This window comes from Pygoscelis adeliae, unplaced genomic scaffold (assembly GCF_000699105.1).
Source record: "Pygoscelis adeliae isolate BGI_AS28 unplaced genomic scaffold, ASM69910v1 Scaffold4, whole genome shotgun sequence".
Lineage (NCBI taxonomy): Eukaryota > Metazoa > Chordata > Aves > Sphenisciformes > Spheniscidae > Pygoscelis > Pygoscelis adeliae.
In genome coordinates, this window is record NW_008824986.1 from 114205 (window position 1) to 135133 (window position 20929).

The 20929-nt window shown below is 42.2% G+C and overlaps 1 protein-coding gene across 4 annotated transcripts in view; it reads left to right on the top strand.

The window, feature by feature from the left end:
- The window catches only part of P4HA1 (prolyl 4-hydroxylase, alpha polypeptide I), a 29178-nt gene extending 11082 nt beyond the window's left edge, over positions 1-18096 (top strand). The window contains exons 7-14 of one of the 4 annotated variants that reach the window (XM_009325779.1): positions 81-257; positions 2958-3028; positions 10286-10385; positions 11853-11906; positions 14067-14132; positions 14629-14697; positions 15389-15485; positions 15943-18096. In XM_009325779.1, coding sequence (XP_009324054.1) covers positions 81-257; positions 2958-3028; positions 10286-10385; positions 11853-11906; positions 14067-14132; positions 14629-14697; positions 15389-15485; positions 15943-16013 — 705 coding nt within the window. In that variant the 3' untranslated portion in view covers positions 16014-18096. Of the gene's footprint in view, positions 1-80; positions 258-2957; positions 3029-4150; positions 4222-10285; positions 10386-11852; positions 11907-11969; positions 12024-14066; positions 14133-14628; positions 14698-15388; positions 15486-15942 lie in introns of all 4 variants that reach the window. The other 3 variants (XM_009325780.1, XM_009325777.1, XM_009325778.1) reach the window with 3 other exon arrangements.
- The last annotated feature ends 2833 nt before the right edge of the window (positions 18097-20929 follow it).

A 20929-nucleotide genomic window follows, 5' to 3' on the forward strand; every position in this document is an offset into this window, starting at 1 on the left:
TTAGGACATTTTCTGTTTCTTAGAGATATTAATGTCATGTGGAAGTTCTCTGATTATCTCTTGCTCCACCTTGCTTTCAGACTCCTCGGAGACAAAAAAGACTCTTCTGCCGCTACTACGACGGAAACAGGAATCCTAGATACATTCTGGGCCCTGTCAAACAGGAAGATGAGTGGGACAAACCTCGAATTGTTCGCTTCCTTGACATCATCTCCGATGAAGAGATCGAGACTGTGAAAGAACTAGCAAAGCCGAGGGTAAATGCCTTAATGCTTCTTTGCCTTTTGGAATCTTAAATTTCTTTGTGAGTGTGTGTGATTCTGTCTCCTTGAATGCAGATGTGTGTGCAGAGTGCTCACATGTTGCTTTTCTCACCTTGTATCTCTTGGTGACACACTCTTTGAAGGAGACAGCAGAGATGCTGGAAATTCTGTGTAATTAAGAGAGCCAGGTAACAGCAGTGCAGGATTGTCAGACTCTTCCAGCAGACACAATTCTGGTGCATGCTGTTTCAACTAAGGAGGAGAACGTTCTACAACAGAAAACAAACGTTCTGCAGCTAGGTTGCCTTGAAGTATACCTGTCATCTGGTTTTTGTTTGTTTTTTGGTTTTTCTTTTTAAAGTCTGTATTTGCCAAAGTTGTGACATGGAGAAGAGGGCCGTCTAGGGAAAGGCAGCCATTCCTCTGGTCCTGGAATGCCACCATGTTATTGTATAGACAAGAATGAACTCTTGTCTCCCAGGCTTTGAAGTTGCCTGCAGATGAAAGAGCTTTAAGAGGGCAATACTTAAATCAGTGGTACTCAGCTGCTTATTCACAATGCCAGCTCATCAAATCCTATTTCAGAAACTGGATCCTGAGGTTCTTGCTTCTGAATGCAGAATAATGCAGGGCAGCTCAACTGTCAGAGTAAACAGGAGTGCCCAAGACAAACAGCAATCTGATGGAGTTGCCTTCTGTATCCAGTTGGTGTGACTCTGCATTTCAAGATGTGGGTTGAAGATGTAGTTAGTTAAATTGATTTAATTTTTCCATCAATTACTAGTTACTTCTAAAATAAGATTTAAACTTGTAGAAACATAATTTTCCTGCTTTTTTTCCTTTGTTTTTAGCCTGAATGGCTTTTCATCCAGAGAGAGCTGAGCAAATGGAGATTAGGGAGATCAGTGCGTTAAGTATAGGACAAACTGTTGGCTTGGTCTGCTGCAGAGTAAACCAGCTGTGCTGGCGGTTTACTCTGTTGTACATGGCTGTACATGGGCACATCGAGGATGAGGCTATCCTTGGCTGCTGCACTGAGTACTAGGTAGCCTGAAGGCGATTTTAAAGCTTCCTGAAGGCTGATGCGTTGTATTTCTGAGGTAATGTTCTGAACTGTAAGCAAGGAAGGAATTCTCTTCACTTACCTGTAAAACAACTCTTCCTGTTCTCCTGTCAGGCAGCCTTGCTGCAGGTCTGAAAGTCAGAGCCTGGGTCGGTTGTCTGTAGATGATTAAGCCCCTTTGTTGCTGCAAAAGCTCTGACATTACATCTGTGGAGTATGACTGAATCACTTCTTTATGGAGTAGAAATAAGTCTCAGCACTGAAAATAAAAACCTGTGAACATGGCGATTTTAACTGCTGAACTTGCTGAGATAATTGTTTTCCTATCAAATGTTTGGCTTATGATAAAGACTTGGAGATTCATAGTTCATTAACGTAGAAGCATCTGTATGTGGTTAGTGTTCCACATATTTCCTATGGCCAAGGCCTCGCTGAGCTCAGTAATGAGTGTAACAAGAGGATTGTGTTTTCTGAGACCAAAAGGTCATCTCCTTCTTCCCGATGCTTGGGATGTTACCATCACTGCCTCTCAGAAGACAGCGCTGTCTGATCTGTGCCCAGCCTTCTGCTGTGCTGGCAGCATAAGCTGGCAGGATGAAGCCTTATTATTCAGCTTTGGGAGTCTCGCTGGAATCATAGTTTGTGCCTTGATTCTTATATGCGTCTGCATGGGATGAGAGAAGAGGCAGCATATTAAGAGTTTCCAGTACCTGTTCTTGTTGGTAGGCATGGCGAGGCTTTGATTTGCTTAGTTTATTTTAACTATAGAAAAATACTTCTTGTAATTGTTTGGGACTTGGTATGCCATTTTGTGCCTCTTCCGAAATTTGGGCTCTGCAATTCAACCTTTCCAGTTATGAATGATGGAGAGTGTCTGATAGTACATGAACAAAGTTAAAGGGCACACATAAAGTTCTGAATCAGAGTATTAACATAGATCAGATGGCGTCAAGTAAATGGAGTGCAACAGAGGGAAAGGAAGGCCTTGAACCAAGAGTTCTCACTCTGTGTAACTTAGGAATACAATGTAAATGTGTCCATGGACTAAGCAATTAGTTTGTGTTAGCAGTCAGTGTTAAAAGGAGTTCAGTGCTGCTTTTGGTATAGAAAGAATGAAAAAGGTAGGGTTTTATTTCATCTTTCGCTTACACAAGATCACAATGTTGCCTGGATTCAATTTAGCTGTAAAACTCGCCTTACATGCCCAGGACAGAGTGCTAACAAAGGACCAATTGTACACATGCCATAATATTGTACCGCTTCCAGCAGTTGTTGCAATATGAAGGAAATGAAAGCTTCTAGTTTACTTTATTCAGATGACTGTTCTTCTTGCTAGAAGATGGAAACATTACTTCCTGGAAAACTTGATCTTCTCTAACGCTCTGTTTAAAAAAAACAAACCGAAAACCCCTAAAAAACTCTCTTTTAGTAAAATTGGAGTCTCCCCATCCTTCCCCATCACTGCTTTATGAATTTCCACCTCCTCCATAAAAGAAAAACCACCGCAAAAGGTGACTGGGTGGCTTGCGTGGCGGCTTGCGAGACATTTCCCCTTAGGCTTCTGAATGGTCGGATTGCTGTGATGCAGTATGTGCTTTGTAATGCAACTATTCTGATGGTTCGCTTCACAGCTGAGGCGAGCCACCATTTCAAACCCCATAACAGGAGCCTTGGAGACGGCACATTACAGAATTAGCAAAAGGTAAGAGAGCTCTATGCCAGATGTTTTGGGCCTGTAATGAGTGTGTACATTCTGCTCATTATGGGGAAAAAAGAGGTGGTCTAAAAAGACAACTTTGGCTTTGTAGTCCACCGCTTTGTTACATGCAGATCTGTAACAGGTTGTTACTGCTGAGTTTCTCAGTCTTTTCCTTCAGCTAGAAGTTCTGGGGGCATATTTTGAGTTCTTCGTTTTCCTTTTTTTGGTCACCTTCTCAGTGTGTGTTCTCAAATGATGATCTGTACAAGAAGCAGGTCTCTACAGTCAGAGTAAAAAATATGTGATGCCACAAAACCTTCAGTAGAATCGATATATATATATATATTTTTTTTTTAATATATTCCATTCCCCTTGCTCTTCTTACCAACCAAAAATTGTCCCCCCTTTCCTTGTAAAACCTAGCAGACCACTTAAAGTGCCTTTACATGTGTAAGAGATGCTTCAAGTCTTTACTGTGCGTGACAGCTGTAATGGCATGCAAAACACACGTTCGTTAGTCACACAGCATTTCATTGTTCGAGATAATCCCGTATTCCTGTCTGGGCTCTTTGACCTCCTGCTGACACGAATCTGGCAGAACGTAAGCTCATTTTCAATGGGCTCCTGGTTCTTTCCAGCTTGTCTATTAAGTACTACAAGTCTTGAATTTAGGCAATGTTTTCCAAAATTGGCTGGCTCTAAAAGAAACCACCTGCCTGCCCCCCGCCCCGCCCCTGGTTTTAGTAGTGGTGATTAAAGATTGGCTGTGCATTCCATCAGTGTTAAGCCAAAATTCTGAAAGGAGTTAAACTTCTGGGTGAAGAGGAATTGTCTGTGAAACTCAGCATCATAAATTAATTGCAGAAAGTCTCTAGATTAAAACAAAAAAAAGGAAAAACAAAAAAAAAAAGGAGGAAAAAAGTGAAAGGACAATCTAACCAAATTTTTCCAACCAATTTGTTTTGATTTGGACGTGGCAGCTACAGCTTCTGTTGCCCTTCTAATATTGCTAATTGAAGAGCATTGCATACCATCCAGACCAATCGGAACCCTTTCAAACACCTGTGGCTTGGCGAAAAAGCAGCCTGCTAGGTGGGTAAGCCCTTGTCCTTTCTCTTTTTGTAGCTGAGCCGTGCTACTGTTCATGACCCTGAGACTGGGAAACTGACCACAGCACATTACAGAGTCTCTAAGAGGTAAGGGGAACGTCTTCCAAAGGTATACCCAGTCCGAGGAAGTCTGTTCTGGGACTTGTACTGCCCCATCTCTAAACGTGGGGCAAATAAGGATTTTGCATAACTTTTATATTCTTAGTTTCTCTTTAGAAGAAAGAGGATGGCCTAAAGCAAACCTAGCTGTCATATAACAAAGCAAGCGGTCTGCCAAAATAGAAAATAGTTCTAAATGTTAGTGGTAGCCATGATGGAAGTGCCCTCTTTTGCTTAGCATGGCTTGTCTAGTGCAACTAATGTACTAAACTGTTAGCACTGCGTGGGGTTCTGCTTACACTAACAAACAGTGGAAAAGGCTGCCTCTACCACTAAGCTTTAGTATTGATACTTGCTTAAAACTAGGCACTGATGGGCTGCTGTAATTCATGGGAATAATGCAAATTAAAACTAGTTGATAATTTTAAAGAATTTCCTTGTGTAAATGATTGAAAGTAGTTGCTGCTTTAATAGAAAATGACTGTTCTTTCAGCTTCTTTGAACAAAAACCCTGGAATTAGAATGGCTAGTAGCTTAAGGGTTTTTACTTAGCTATGAATTTCTTTAAAAAGATGCTTCAGAATACTGGATCACAAGAAGTTGATTGATTCAGGAATGATTGTAACTCTCATAGAAACTAGAAAACCATTGTAGCTGAAGTCTGATCCATATAACCATGCTTGTTACAAGTAGTGGCAGGTTGAAAACTTTTCTTTTCATACATTGAAAACTGCCTTGCACCTTCAGTAGCATACAGGTCTGCTCAGTCATCAGAGCGCACGCAGGTAGTGGGAGGCCTTTGTAAATTGTCTGGTGAGCTCTTACATGTTTGCTCCTTAAAACTACCTCCACAGGCCCTCTCCAGAATGACTTTAGGAACATACATCTTCCTGTTTGACGTGTTGCATTTAATTTTTATTTTTTGTTTTTAATTTTAAAGTCTGTCCGTGTCCTATCTGGGTTATCTGTGACTGTGTGTTTTAAAGAAAGAATTTAATTCAGTCTCGGGATTTGTCCTCTGTGACACAGACCACTCTGGGGCGTTTACTGAAGAAACTTGTTAATCTGTTTAAACATAACCTTCACAGCTTCTGTCAAAGCTGTGCTAATTGATGTGCTAATAATAGGAATTAGAGAAGGTGACCAGATCTCCAATTGAAATTGAGATGCGTAATTGGCCCCTATTTAAATAGATGCTCCTTAGTAAAAGAACTTTAAATAAAAAGTTTTGATTTTTCATTAGTGGGAAGTGTTACGCCTTGAGACTATTGCAGATGCCACAGTCAGAAAAAATAGTCAGACAATACCCATCATTAAAAGCAGATTCCCTCATGAATGTGTGCAGCTGATGGTGCAGCCAGATCCTGTTTGCCATCACCTTGTTATTGGCTTTGTGACATGACAAAATAACTATTTCTCCTAGGGCTTTAACCTGGAATTAACAGTGTGCTGTACCTTGCCTTGGGACTCTGTGATAAAGTATAAGGGCAGCCGTTGTCTGTGAAGTGCTGCTGCCTCCTTGGTGTGGTGTGCTGCAAGCCCAGAATAGAGCCTCGTGTCTAGTACCTGGTGAATGAGACACTTAAACATTCAAGGTTTGGTGCTCAAAAAGGTGGCATTCTGGGACTTCCTTCCAACATACCTAAGGAACTCAGAATTACATCAGATTTTACTGAGCTAAGATTTGTAGTTCCGTATCTCACTGGAAACTGGAATTAGAGTTGCAAAGAAACATACAAGTAAGCGGGGCATGGCATATTGTGAAGTTAGTGCAGACAATTTTTTGAGGGTAGGAACGGACTTGAGGGTGGAGGGCTTCCCTTCTCGTGCTTCCCCTTGCCTTTGCATTCCTCCATGTGAGATTGTTCAGGATGTATATACTTTAAAAGAGAACTTGGCAACTAAATCTACAGTAGGAGGTAAAAGCCACCACCAAAAGCCCCAAGCCAGACTGCTTTAGAAGGATCATGTTATTAATGCTGGATCACTGAACTTCTCTTGCAGAACCACTAGTAGAAACATCTTTCTGTTAGAGCTGTTTGAGCTGGTTTGGATTCCAGATGAATCATTGCTCCTGAAAACCAAAAAATGCTTGCTTTATTTTTTTTAATAGATGGCTGCTTCAAACATTCTTTCCTAGCAAATGCACTTCTAAATTGCAGCATTCCTCTCTTTGAGAGGACTACTGTTCGCTGTGCAGTACGTGGCAGGCTGTATAAAAGGGGGCTCCTTGCCAGCAGTACGAGGAGCACCATCAAGCCGTGCTGTGTGCAGTACCAGAATAAACTCAGCCACTGCTTTTAAAGAAGCTGCTTTTCTTTTTTTCTCTCTCCTCTCAGCAGCCAGTCGGAGCTTGTAGCATATGATGTTTAAGTTTCCACTTTAGAAATACCAGTCTGTGCTTTTATTCACTCCCTGTTGCATCTCTACTAGTACTTTTTACATACTAAGTACATTTCAGAAAGTTTTTAAACATAAATGCCAGCATTTTGTGTGACCAATGACTGTTAAAAAAAGCAGTGTTGAAATACTCTGCAGTGCTGGTGTAGCTGAGACTAAGGACATAGCCTTTGTAATGTCTGGTACTAGACCGACTAGTGCAGTTGGAGGAGATGAGCTTTTGGGCGTATAAGCCCTTGTATGCCATGTAGCTCTGGACAGTTGTCCGCTTTTTTCCCCTAATATACTGCTTAGTCTAAAATTATTTCTGCATATAAGTATTGTGCTATTAAAAATCTCTAATAAGATTCCTGATACAGAATTGTAAGAGGGAGGAGTAAAAGTAATTACTGCTAGCTGTTTGTAATGAGTATAAAAGTTGTTAAAAGCCAGATCTTGGTGTAAGGAAGAAGAAAAGCAATCCTCTGGCATAAATTCAGCACGCTAATGAAATTCTTTCAACTTCTGTAACATAGTAGCTTAATTCGTGGGTGTCTTTTTACAAAGCCAAGTGGGACACCAAAATACTATGCGTTTGTAGTCAGGGAATTTTCGGTTTTGGTGTGGTAGTCACCCACGTCTTAAACTGCCATGCTTGTGACTTCCTAGAAGTAAGCTTGTCCCTTTTTGTTTCGAAGTTTTCTGCCCATAGGGGACTCATAGGTGTCAGCTGGTCAAAAATAGACAGAATGCTGTTCATGCAAGTTAACTTGTCAGATGAGCAACTTAATTTAACAAATGTACATTGAAGAATAGAGCTGTGTGTGTTTACTGAATCATGCTGAACCTTGGACTATGCATATATTAAAAGAAAAATGTTTGCTGAGCACAATTTAAGGCTGTTAATTCTGCATCACATACACCACTAGTGAGGGAGTCTTTTTTTTTTTTTTTTTTTTAATAGACAAGACCAGGGAAAAAAGAAAAAAAGATTCCTTTGAGTGAAGGAATACCTGTTATAAATGGTCTTGAACTAGGCACACACTTACTTTGATGTCAGCAAAGGACCAAGGCTGAGACTAGCAACAAAAGAGGACAATGTAGGACAGATTGTTATATACTGCGAAGGCTGCTAGGCAAATCCTGCAGTAACAGAATGCCCTTGTTGTGCATACTAATGCAGGAGGCACAGAGACCTGATGCTGGACAATAGGCACAGGGTTCTGTGGACCCTCCTGAGCTCTCTGCCCTCATGGAAGCAGATTTCATGATGCTTACAGGGTTAAATCATGCTGTAACTCTTCACATGAAACTACTCAGCACTACATGCTGCTCTCTAAGTTTTGCTCAGCAACCAGCAGACATGCTGGCACTTGAAATATGGTTCCAGTTCCCTGTTTCCTTCACCTTTCATACACTTTCTTTGTATCCTTGGACAATTAATTTTATTTCTAAAATACATACAGTACTTTCCCTTTATGAAAGGATGTAGTATTCTCCCTGTTGAAAGCATTCATTGCAATTTTAAATAATCAATATAGTAAGAATGCTTGCTCTTTTCTTTCTTGGTGTCTTTTTTTTTTTTCTTTTTTTCTTTTTTCTTTCCTTAAAGCCTTTATGTGTGGACTGGACAGAGGTAGCTAAAGCCTACGCTTTGAGCTGATGGCTGTGTTGGGGCTTTTCTTGTGTATTAAGTGTGAGGTTAGGATTGCTTGTGAGTGTTACCTGTTCAACATCGCTGCGTAGCATGTGGCTGCATAGCTGCTTTTTTTTGGGGGGGGGGGGGGAATGCTTCATAGAAGTAGTCTTTGTGTTCTCCTACCACCTTAAATCAAAGAAAGTTGCATTGTAACACTTCCTTATACTAACAGTGTTCAGAAGTGGATGAGTCTTGGTATGTCTTTGTGCAAGTCTGTCTTGAGAAATCTTATTTAATCTATAGTTCATTTGTCATTTAAAAAAAAAAATGCTCATAGAGATTCTGTAACCTGTGTCAGTGCCTTGTGTCACGTGTCATGCTACTGTTCCTCCCATGCAAAGTGTTTTGGTTGTTTTTTAAATACATTTTTTTTATTAAAGAAAACAATGTTCATTTAGTATAGATGTGAGCGTACATTTGAGTAGAAATACTGTGATGTATTTGCCAGCTAGGCTCTGGGCATAGGTATTTCTGTCCAACAGCTTTGTAAAAGCAGCAGGAACCACTGACGAGCCCAAAAGGCTGAGTCAGATGCTAGAAAAAAGGTAGAACTAGCTGTCTCCATTTTCCTGCAAAAAGGGGAAAACATGGGACCCAAATCTTCAACATTATCATCCGTATTAGTGACTAGTAGGGGACTGCCAAGGTAAATAGAGAAGAGGGCCAGGGAGGCTAGTGAGCATGCCAAGAGAGGGAAAAGAGGAGCAGGTAAAATGAAGGTGCATTGGCTAGAATGGGATGAGTAAAGCAGCAAGAAAAACAAGCATCATGTGAGCAGATGAGTGGTTTTAAAAAAAAAAGAAAGACAGTGGGTAGATGAAATTGATATTTTTTCAAAAAGAACAAAATGTTTATCTTGTAAAGAGATGAAAAAATGCATGTGTGTTTGTTTCCATGTAAGCAACTGGATGTGTTCATGGCTGGTAAGGGTCCAGCAGGGATGTGCAGAGCTGTGGTTATACTAAGCTTGTGCCCTTTGCTGCCAAACACTGCTGTTCTGGGTATGTGGCTGCTTCTGGATGACATAACTGCTTCCCAGTCATGCAGCTTTCAAGAATGAGCAACCACTTAGAGTAGAAAATGCTACACTGGGTCTGGGTGAAGGCAGTGATTCTTGTGTAGAACTGCTTCTCTACCTGTTCATACCTTTTTCTGCTGACTAGTTTGCCAATTATTTTAAATGCAGTATTTCTAGCTGAAAAGTTTTAATTTACAGTAGGAGGCAGACATTTTGAAGATGCCTTTGGAACTGTGAGGCTGACCTTTCAGGTGTATATTTAAAAAAAAAAAAAAAGTTGGGTTGGGTTCCCCCCCCCCTTAAAAAAATCATTGTGTACCTGAAACATGTGCTAAATACCAAATTCATAATAGGCTGTTTTGGTAGAAACTGTTGAACAGGGAAGATGGTAGATTTTTCTGCATTATTTAATTGTTTCATAGTGATTTTTTAGTACCATTGCACAGGTAAGTAATGTGAAAGGACAGATCACAGAGCGCTTGCCTGTAAGTGCATGACATGTGGAAGAGCTGAGTTACAATTACATAGACTCTGCATACGCTAAATAAAGGAACTCAGCTATTTGTTTCCCAAGCGTTGCTTCAAAATGCATCAAATGTGGGGTGTAAATTAGCTGTTTGGAATGGGTAAGAGCAAAAGTGTTTTGTGCCTGCTTTAGAAAACAGCTTGAAGCAGATTTCACTGTTTGGAACGTTTTCTTCAGGCATTTGGTAGTCCAGTATGGGAATTAAGGCCCTTAGTTTTAGAACTTCCTTAAACCAGAGCTGTAAGTGTTCTTTCTAGAAAACATGTTTATTAAATGCAGGCCTTCATAATGCCCTGGAAATATTTCTGATCATCCTACCAAATTATTGAAAAGTATGAAAAACTTCAAAGTAATTCCAAATGTCACATTTGTACTGCTAGCTTACTGCCTATTACTACCATATTTTATTAACGTTTATCCCCCCCCCCAGTGCTTGGTTGTCTGGATATGAAAGCCCTGTGGTATCTCGCATTAACACAAGGATACAGGACCTGACAGGACTTGATGTCTCCACAGCAGAGGAACTGCAGGTAAACTGGTTAGGACCAAGTATGATCGTGAATGCAGCACCGTGCTCACTCAGGTAGTGTTGGTGAGGTGGCCACAAAAGCTTGTTTAACCCAGGGGCAGCTAATTTCATGGCTGGTTTGATTGCAGGCCGTGGGAAGAACGAGTGGGTTTTTTTACGGGGAGAAAGAAACAAAGTTGCCTTTGCAGAGTAGTGCTTGCTTTAGTGTGAAATGGCTTTCTGTTGCTGGAGGGAAACAGTAATAACTGAAACTCCTGATGATTGTTGAAGTGGATGTGTAGTTCCTTTTTATTTATACTAATAAAACTGAGTTTCATTGTTGCAGGGTCAAACTTGGCTGCTGTGGTGGTAGTGAAAAGTTTAGCTTGACTGATACTTAAGGAAAGGGGGAGAGAATGGTTGTTTAGATTTGCCATCCCGTCCTTGGTCCTAGAAGGCCAACAGTGTGTCTGGTGTCTCTGTAATGTGGGAAAGACTCACTGTATATGTAACTTGAGTAAATTTTATTTTAGAAGCACTTGCTTTTATTCATTTGCTTGAGGCTTTTAAATGAACAGCTCCTTCACTGATTCCGAGAAAGCGTTAATACCTAGAAAGCAGGACACCTAGAAAGTGGTTCCTGAAAGCTGTAGTGCCACTGTGCTACTCCATCAAGACTTCTGATGATAAAATGCCCAAGCATCTGGTTGAAAATTGAACTTATGAATACATAGAAGAGACGAAGAAAAAAAAAAATCAATCAGCAAAAAGGACAGCGGATCCTCTTTATTGACATAGAGATCAAAAAGTGATTTAAACTTGAATGATGTAAAAGTGCCATGACCTGTTTTGAAGAGAATATAGCTTGTAAAATTTCTATGGAAGAAAAATATTTTTCTACCCTGGGGAAGTACCAGATTCCTTACCCAGAGTACACTGCATCTTGTGGTGCTAGTCTTGGATGTGCTGCTGCTCTTATAGCCAGACATCTTGGGGCTCCTTGGAACCTGTGGCTGTCCAGGTCTTCAGGAGTTTCAAAACTTTCCTGGTCAGGTTCTATCACCTGAGAGTCATGAGATCAGACAGTAGCAGGGACTCAGAAACGGGAGAATGTCTTTATCATCCAGCTGGGAGTGGACGGAAGAGCTTTCAAGGAAAGCTGACCCCTGGGGAAGAAAAGGTTCAGCTGCGGCTTTGCTGGGAGCTGGTGTCCAGTCAAGAACTGCAAAGGCAGACTGAAGGACTGAGACCCTAAAGCTCAGAGGGTTCTGGCTCTACAGTGATGAGGAGTCTGGGTGAAGTCAGAGTTACCGGTGAATAAACCCAGTAGGACTTTGCTGCATACTGTACAGTTTAGCTGGCAGAGACTTGTAATTTCCTATGGCTTGATTTTTAAACTTCATCTATTGACAGGTTGTAGATGATGGTCAGATTCTTGTCTGGATAAAATACTGCTTTACTAGATTTTGTGCTTCTCCTTTCACTGTAGGTAGCCAACTACGGAGTAGGAGGCCAGTATGAGCCTCATTTTGATTTTGGAAGGGTAAGTCCTGTTTTCTGTCTCCACCTCTTTCTTCTTCACAAGCACTGTGTTTCTCTTTTTCAGGTGGCAAATTATGGAGTGGGAGGACAGTATGAACCCCACTTTGACTTTGCACGGGCAAGTAAAGAGATGGAGGAGAGATAGTCACCTGGTGAAGCCTGGGCCTCTTGGCTGTGGCACAATTTTTATTCTTTAATATGTATTAAATTTTGTAGCTCTTCAACTTTTCTAATCCATGTTAGTGGAGAAAGCCCTCTAAACCACCAGCTGAACTGATAAACATTTTAGGCATTATAGAGCAACAAGGCTTTTCTTCAAAAACATAATTAAAAAAAGAATTATTCTAAGGAGATGACTGATAGTTCTTAACACAGCAAAGGGCATTGGCTTTATTCTAAAGGTGGAGAAAAGTTTAGAAATATTGTAGGTAGCCAGGGTACTGGCCATGTAAAGCCATTTTGTTTAAAATCACTGAAGGATATTACAGCTAAACTGTATGAAAACTTGATGTATATTCTGTGCTCCTGACATGTGTGGCAGATGATGGTGGCATCAGCTAACGTGCATCCATGCACTGAAGCTACCATAGTTGTGCTGCAGTGCAGAGCATTGCTGAATAAGGCAAACGTGGCTGCATGGGTGAGAGCTTAATGCCCTCTTCTATGAGAAAGGCTTTGTAGGCAGCATAGGAAAACTTGGATTGCAGCTTACCGTGTAGGCCTGCGATGCGGAGAGAGAACTTCTTGCCCCAGAGCTGAGATGCAGGCATCTTGCATGCTGTTGAAGAAATCTTGAAAATATAAGTGCTCTGTTACTGTAGTTCATGTGCTGATTGCTAGTGCAGTCCTGAAAGTGGAAAAAGCCTACTGCGTCTTCTCATCTCACCATCCTTATTTTTTTTTATTTGATTTAAATTCCCATCCTATTTCTATTCCAGCTTAAATTGCAGACTGCTGGAAATAATGTCACTGAATTCAGTTGGTTATTTATTGGGCATACTTATGTGTGATTTAACACCTTCAGATTAACCTTACGCTGTGAATCCAAGCCACCAACTATTAATCAGAATCTCTGCTCTGTAAGCACATGCTCAAAAGCATTGCAAATGATTAACAGTTTTTGTTTGGAACTGCATGGGTTAATTTCTGGAGTAATGATTGCCAAAATTTTAGCACAGACAAATAAATAGTGGTCACAGGGGGTGGGCTGTGAGGTGTGACAAAAGTTAGTCTCGTAACCCATCAAAATGGGTTTTTCTTCTTGTAAGTCAAGTGATAAAAACCTCTTAGCTACCCAGATGGATCTCTTGGCTAGTTTGTTAGCCTGTTACAAGCTTCCACACTTGTCTTCCTCCCTCCTTCCCAGCTGTAATGAAAGAGCAACGTAAGGCCAGGAGGAGGCCTCCTCCTCTGAACACAGCGCTGGGCTGGTGGTGTCGCAGCCACACCAGGCACGCACATTCGCATGCATTTAGGCAGGGACATACCTTACTCCTGTCAAAAGCTTCAGGAACGGCTGCCACAGATGCCCTGCGGCTGGGAGTGCACACTGCTTAATGAATCACTTGTTGGATTTTTAATGGCACTCTAAAATGCGTGTGTGCCAGGGAGGAGCGCAGAATGCGGAAGGCCAGCTAGCTCGAGCAGCAGCCTGCCTGGCACGGCCAGAGCAGGAAAGGGGGGGTGAGGGCTACAAAGGCAGAACCACCCCCGAGGGAGCAGGGCCAGCAGCTGCCCTCAGGGCATGCTCGGAGCCAGCCCTGTGGCAGAGCATGGCTGTAGCGTGATTCTCGGTGAACCTGGGACTGAAGAGCTGCCCTAGCTGTTGCTCATCTTGGCCAAGGACAAGAGGGGATAAGTGAGTGTAATTAAATAATTAAGTTTGTGGCTGTGAAGAGGACTTATACTCATTTTCGGACAGTACAGTTGTCTTAGTGTTTAGCGATTTGAGCTTATGCCCTCCCTGTCCTACAGAATTCTAAAATGCCTGGTTTATTTAAATTAATAGATAAACTCATATTGCATTCTCCCCTCCTTCCAAATAGAGGGATTGAATTAATTTTTCTGCATGAGTTTGTCTGCTGCTGGCTCTGCAGCTGTATTTCATTGGCTCTTCTCAATAATGGAAATGCTTATTAAATCTGCTTGCTTTTATTCACAGAAAGATGAGCCAGATGCTTTTAAGGAATTGGGAACAGGCAACAGAATTGCTACTTGGTTGTTTTATGTAAGTGATATATTTCTGCCATGTGCTAGTGCCAAAAATAGCTATTGCTGCATATTCTATACCGTTGAATGATTTCATTACTTTTTTTGCTGAAGTGACTTGCAAATGAAGGCAGCCACTAACTTAGTGGTAATATATACGGGGTATCTTCTTACCCGTAAAGTAATGGTTCTTCCATGTGTTCTTAAGGAGGTTTTTTCCCTCAAAGTTGAGCATCAGCTTAAATTATTTGACTGCCTATTCATTTTTATATCTGCATTGGTATTTATAGCATGCTCTTTGAGTGTGTAACGTTCAGGGATAAGGCTGGCTGTTGCACTTTGAACAAAGTGAGTGGGTTTCAGCCTTTTTTTAAGGCTGTTAATCATGCAGCCTTTGCTCACTAATTGGGAGGTAGAAATTAAGTTGTTGAATAACCTAATTCTATTTTACTAAAACGTGACACTTGAGAATATATCAGCTGGCAACTTACCTGTGCCTTTCCCCACCGTTTCAGATGAGCGATGTGTCAGCAGGGGGAGCTACTGTCTTTCCTGAAGTAGGAGCTAGTGTTTGGCCTAAAAAGGTAATCAGGGTTTTTTATCCAGTGTAACCACTCCTCTTCTCCACCTACTCAAAAATATAACAGGTATATAAATGGTTAAAAAGAAGGTTTAAAATGAGTTTATATAAAGAAGATTAGAGCACTGTTCATGGGAGCACAGAGAAGTGAAGTGACTGGAGTAGTACTGGTGATTCCAAGGGCCTCTGATGTTCTGCGTCTTAACGCATAGTTACGTTTTGGACTTAACAGCTTCTAATGCATAGACTTTGCAAAACATTACAATATTTCAAAACACACTTTGAAATACTCAAATCTGTAAGTAGGTTTAGTCTTGAGGCGTCTAGGGAATTCTCCCCGAAATTGTGTGTTCCTGTTATGTTTTTTCCCTCAGAAGGGTCACAAATGTGGTCTTCCTTTGCCAGCCTGCTGCTCATTTTCAGTAAATTATCTTGCTTTCTAAAACTGGTCAGAATTGAATGCAACTGGCTTAGGGTTTAAAAAAAATTAGCAGCCCAGTATATATAGACACAGAATGAGTCAAAGGAGACTCATTCCTTAGGAAAGCAAATGTTAGAATATGGAAAAGAGCCTTCAATTGAAAAGGAACATCTGAAATACAAATAACATACCTTTGCCTTATCGTTCAGTAAGTTGGTGTGAAAGTGTGTATCGCACAGAGTGAAATGCTGAGGGTTTCCACTGCAATTTCCAGGGAACAGCTGTATTCTGGTACAATCTCTTTCCAAGCGGAGAAGGAGATTACAGCACGCGACATGCGGCCTGCCCAGTACTAGTTGGAAACAAATGGGGTAAGTACCCCTCATGTTGTTCTCACTGCCTGTTGGGGCTTTGTTGGTGGGTTGTCTTGGTTTTCTTTTTCCTCTGGTGGAATAAAAAGCAGCAGCTAGAAATTAGGTCCTTTATAAAGAAACATACTTTACAGCTATATCTACTTCATATCTCTCTCTATATACTATATTATATATATTATATATAGTAGCATATTTTATTGTGTACATATATATATAAAATACATGTAATACTATATCTGCTTTAATAGTCTTTTGTAGTTTTGCAGCTACTGGAAGGTTTTTTCCCTCTTGGATTTATTAGACCAACTTCACCTCTGTGTGTGTGTATTAAAATACTTTAGAAAGTTAAGATAATCCTGTGCTTAACTGAAAGCTGGCCAATAGCATATATTTAGCTTAAATAGAAGTACGAGCTAACCAGGTGCAGTGATCAAATACCTTTATGTCTTTGCAGTATCCAATAAATGGCTCCACGAGCGGGGACAGGAATTCCGAAGGCCGTGCACTTTATCAGAGCTGGAATGATGCAGACTCGTCCATTGTCTCCTCTGTACTCAGTTTGTGTAAAATGTACACATCTCCTACAGTTTACAATTGACTAACACTCCACTACAGGTTCAGTCTTCAGCTACACCGGTGTTTCATCTGTGGACAAAACAAACATGCTTTTAGTTCCCCTAAAATATCCCCTTAAGGTTTTATGAACAGACTATATTAAGGTCTGTGAGTGTTACAGAAAAAAAAAGGACAAAATACAGATCAGGGCCACAACTTACAGTGGTGTTGTGTGTGGTGTTCCCTTCACCATCGCTCCTCTGATCAGCATGGAAGGCCAGTGATTGTTCGCTTAGAGTCCTCCTCGCAACTGTCAGTCTGCTAAGGGCGGGATGATTTAATGGGAGGGCTCCCTTCTAAGGAAGGCTGAATTAAACCCGTTCGTATTCCTCAACTTCCAGACATTCGACTCCTTGCTTTTCTAGAGTGCCTGACCACTACTGTTGAGAACTGTGGGCATGGTTTGTGTTTCTCCGGGGAACAGGTTATTAACATGTTTTAGCCTGTTTTTCCGCTTCCACAAAAGCCCCAATTTTTAAACTGTCTACCTTCTCAGCCCCTCTGGGGAATTTGGCTCTTAACCTTGAAAATGTGAGCCAGCAGTTACATACGTATAGATGAGATGCTTCAGTAGTAGTCAAACACATGCCTGCATCAGAGCAGCCTGACAATTACAGCCTGTCCTTCCCTCAGTTTTTCTTCTTTAATGTTTGTCCACATAAACAAATGCTGCTTTTATCCTGTCTTAGTAATCAACCCTTACATCTATTCCTTAGGCAGCGGGGACCGGAATGTTACCGTCTTCGTTAATCAAAACAATTGTGCCTTAGGACACTGGAATTTCAAATTGGTTATGAGACTTCAGGTGGTGAAGTAATACATAGTCCTCACAGAATGCTCTCCACCCTCATCCTCCCAGTTCTCAAGGTTTTGTGAGAAATAGATGACCTATTTATAATCCTAAATCTTTTTTAGATGCTTTTTATTTTGCAAATGTTTTTTCTGCTGCGGATGTTGAATGCAGGCGGCAGCAGTGACACGCCTTTAGTCACGGGGTGACTGTTTGCACAGGATGCCAGGGAAGGTGCCTGCTCTGGCTGGTTTGGCATCGCTCACCTTGCGGAGGCTGCCTTCACTGCAGCAGCGCACCTCGTGCTGCCTCCCCTCGCTGTAGCTGTCACTGGCACTCGTGAGCGAGGAAGCGCTGGGAAGGGGCCTCCTCCAGAGGCTCTGGTGCTGCTCACTTCACTGCTGCTCTTCCCACGAGCCAGGGCTGGAGCTGTTCTGATTCATGCCGCCCACACAGAAAAAGTGTCCCCAAAGTCAACGGTGCCCGCACCGGAAGAACTTGCTCGCAGAGACTTTCAGGGGCCTTAGTTTGTGACGAGTCATCCTTACACTGAGATGAAGTTGAAACCTCTGAGGGAGATGAGACTGTGGCTGCTGTAGCTGTTGAACTTTGTTCTGCTCATCAGATTCCTGCGGGAGGAATAACTGCTGTCCCCTGGCACAGGAAGAGCTAAGCAGGGTGGGGAGAGGCTGCAGGGAGGTTCGCTTTCCTAAGCCGTTTCTCTTCAACAGCAGGGTTTTTAGCAAAATGTCTAAATATTTCACTAGCATGAGGACACGAAATCAAAGTGAGCTGCACCAGGCTCTACCTAAACAGTCTGATTTTCTGGATGATGATGGTTTTACTGATTTAGGAGTCAAGCCTGAAGTCTTTACCAAGGAAAAAATTCCAATTTTAGTTAATTGGATTTTCTGCCTCAATAAAATCTTGAAAATTGAGCCAAAACATAGATGAAACCAACTGTTAACATGTTAGAAATACCTCTGGAATACTGAGAACGCAGTTTAAGGTACTATAGTTTGAGAAACTGCACACTTCAGAAGACACTTTAAAATCTTTTTGCTGGAAAATGCATTGTTCAATTTCTTCTGAGCCTGTTAGCAATGGGACCTACGTTTATCCTTAGCCCTGCACCTTCTTGCATTTTGCCTGTGCTTTTGGCAGGTGTGAAACAAAGTCCATCCAGCGCTTAAGAAAACAAGTGAAAAGGCAAATCAGAAATAGTCCCACCTCATTGTCTGTACTGCTCCCTCACTTATTCAAAATAGCTGGCACACTTGGGCAGTATCTGATATAAATAGACTCACCAAGAAAATGGGTTATCGGAGCATATTTTTGATCACTAAATTATAATCATTAAAAAAAAAAAAAGTAACATTCCTACTTACTGAGTTTTCCCCCTTTCACACAGTGTCATTCATCTCCATTCCTATCCATGGTTTTCTCTTTCCCATCTTTTTTACTTTCTTAAGCTCCAAAAAAAGGTAACCATGGCTGCAGGTAAGTCAAGTCAAGTCCTGCCACTTTCTTGCAAGTAGAAGAATACAACGAACAATGTGGTGTTAGGAGCCTTGCCTTTGGGGCACTAATTTTCTCTTGGAAGCTCCAAGGCACCTATAAATGCTTTTAGAAAAGCCAATCCTGCAGAGTTAACAAGCACAAAAAGAAATCACTGTATTGCCACTGTGAACACGTTTAGAAAACGGCATCTGGTTTTGCTATTACAGAAAAGCTGGTTTTTTTTCTGAAGTGAGCAGGGGAGTTACTCGACACATTAATATAAAGAAAAGCTAAAAATTGTAGAATTTACGTAAGGTAAAAGAGAAATACTGAATAAAAAAGTGTCAGTGACTGACTGCTTTAGGTACTGCCGTAGTGGAAGAAAACACTATGTTGACTGAAGAAAGGAAGGGTCGAAGCAATCAGAAATCGCGCTTTTGTTATATCAGGCCATGGGGTTGGGTGTTGTTTTTCCCATCTCTGTTCAACCAACACCAAAAGATGCATGACAAGCTTGAGAGAAGCTGTGGAATGTCTGGGGAAGTTTGCTATAAACAGTTACCTCCCTCACCTCGGCTACCATCGTGTACTTCCAGTGGTAGACAGCATTTTAAGAACCGTCTCTAAGAGGCATTGCTTGGGGACTAAAAAGTACATGACTTCTTTTTAAAGCGGTGAACTACTCGGTGACTTGCAGTTCTTCAGGGAAGAAAAACAGTTTGTCTTCTGACAGTGGAAAATTTCACTTGGTTTAAAAAAAACAAAACCACCCCAAACCCTCAAAAAACTAAAACTCAAGTCTGCTGAGGCACATCAGACCGAAATGTTCCAGATTACTAGAAGGGGTAAGCTTATTTTTTTAAGCTGCAGACAATCCGTATTTCCTCTTTCTCCACTGTAGTAGTGTTCATGCCCCTAACACTAAATGTGTGAGGGATTACACAGGTGCTGCTGCTGCTTTCTGCCTTACCCCTTCCTTTCTCAAAGGGCTTTTGGGTCAAGAGCGTGGCTCCTGCGTGAATCTAGTTTTGTATTAAAGGTTATTGAAAACTGGCTGACAGTGACGGACAATTGAGAAACTGCCTTACTGTTACATTTTTTGTAATAAAATTTTAATGTAAAAAAAAAATGGGCTTAAAATAAAAACCACTGCCATTAGCAGTGAAAAATCCTCCACATCAAACTCTGCTTGTATATGGCTGTTGTAAATCTGGTCACACAGATTTTTTTATCACCATATGCGTTTCCTGGAAACCGAGCTCATTTGTTTCATTTCATAATCTAGGCGGGCAGGTGCAGAAGATGCTCATGTAACAAATTACTATTAAACACGTTCCCGGGCCCAAACTTTGTGTCTGGGTTGGAAACGCACAGCACTAATGGACTGCAAAAGGGGAGGGCAGATGATGCTGGGCTGGAAGCATGTTGTGCACAAAGATTTACGAAAGGGAACTGGGGAAGAGCGCGGCTCAGCCCCTTTGTCTCCCTAATGCATTGATTTATGGCAGTAGCTGGTGTGGCATTTCATAGTGACACGGGAACCGCACAAGCTCCTGGCTTGAAACTCAAAACCGGCACAGCAAAGGGGCAGCTGCTGAGAGACCCTTTTCCAGGGATGACAAACACTTCCATTTCCTGAAGCCACGAGGTCAACCAACCAGTTACTCTGAATAGTTCTGGGGAGGGGAAGAAAGGTCAGCCTATCCTGCAACACAGACACCAACAGCACGGGGGGGGGCAGTAACTTACTTGTAGGAGGGTCAGGCACAGTTCCTCTTCCTCACCCTTTCAAAACAGTGGAGCTCGTACCTCGTTTGTGGTCATCGGGAACCTGCAAAAAAGCACAGCAGGGGCAGGTTAGAAGCCTTGATCCTTTTGCCTGTGGAATAGTGCCTTGCGCTGCTGATGGAGCGCCTGGCTTGCAGTTAGGGAGCTGCCCTCCCTTCCCCGTACAGCCCACAGACACAGCTAATGTGCTCACAGATTTGGCAGCCACGGGATAGGAAGTAAGTCTAACGCATACCAGCATGTTTTTATTTTGGAAACATGAATTGATTCCATCCCCAGCTACTCCGTGCGTGCTGCGAAACTGCTGCCGTGCCCCTCTCAGCAAGGTGGGCCAAAGCCAGGAGAAAGCGAGCAGCCAGATGGCTCTGTCCTTTCAGAGGACAGGGCTTACGCCAACACTCTTAAGCTTTTTGGGCTGTTTGCAGGCTGCCTTCCAGCCACTCGGCCTCGGGACACTGCTTCCTTGCCCCAGGCTGGTAATGGCTGCAGGGGGGCTGCCCCTTCGCCAGTAGCCGTGAGGCTCATGCTGTCAGCCTGGCCACCGAGCTGCTATTACCAAGCCAGCAGTGCAGGGGCTTTAGCACAGGGGGCTCATGGCGGGGGAGATGCAGCTCACAGTCTTCCTTTCTGAGACAAGGGAGGGGCTGCCCTACCATCTGCATGGGGCCTGAGGCACCTGCCCAGGATTTGGGTCGGGGTGCTAGGTGGCCTTTGCCCCCTCCGATGGGGGGGAAGGGAAGGGAAGGGA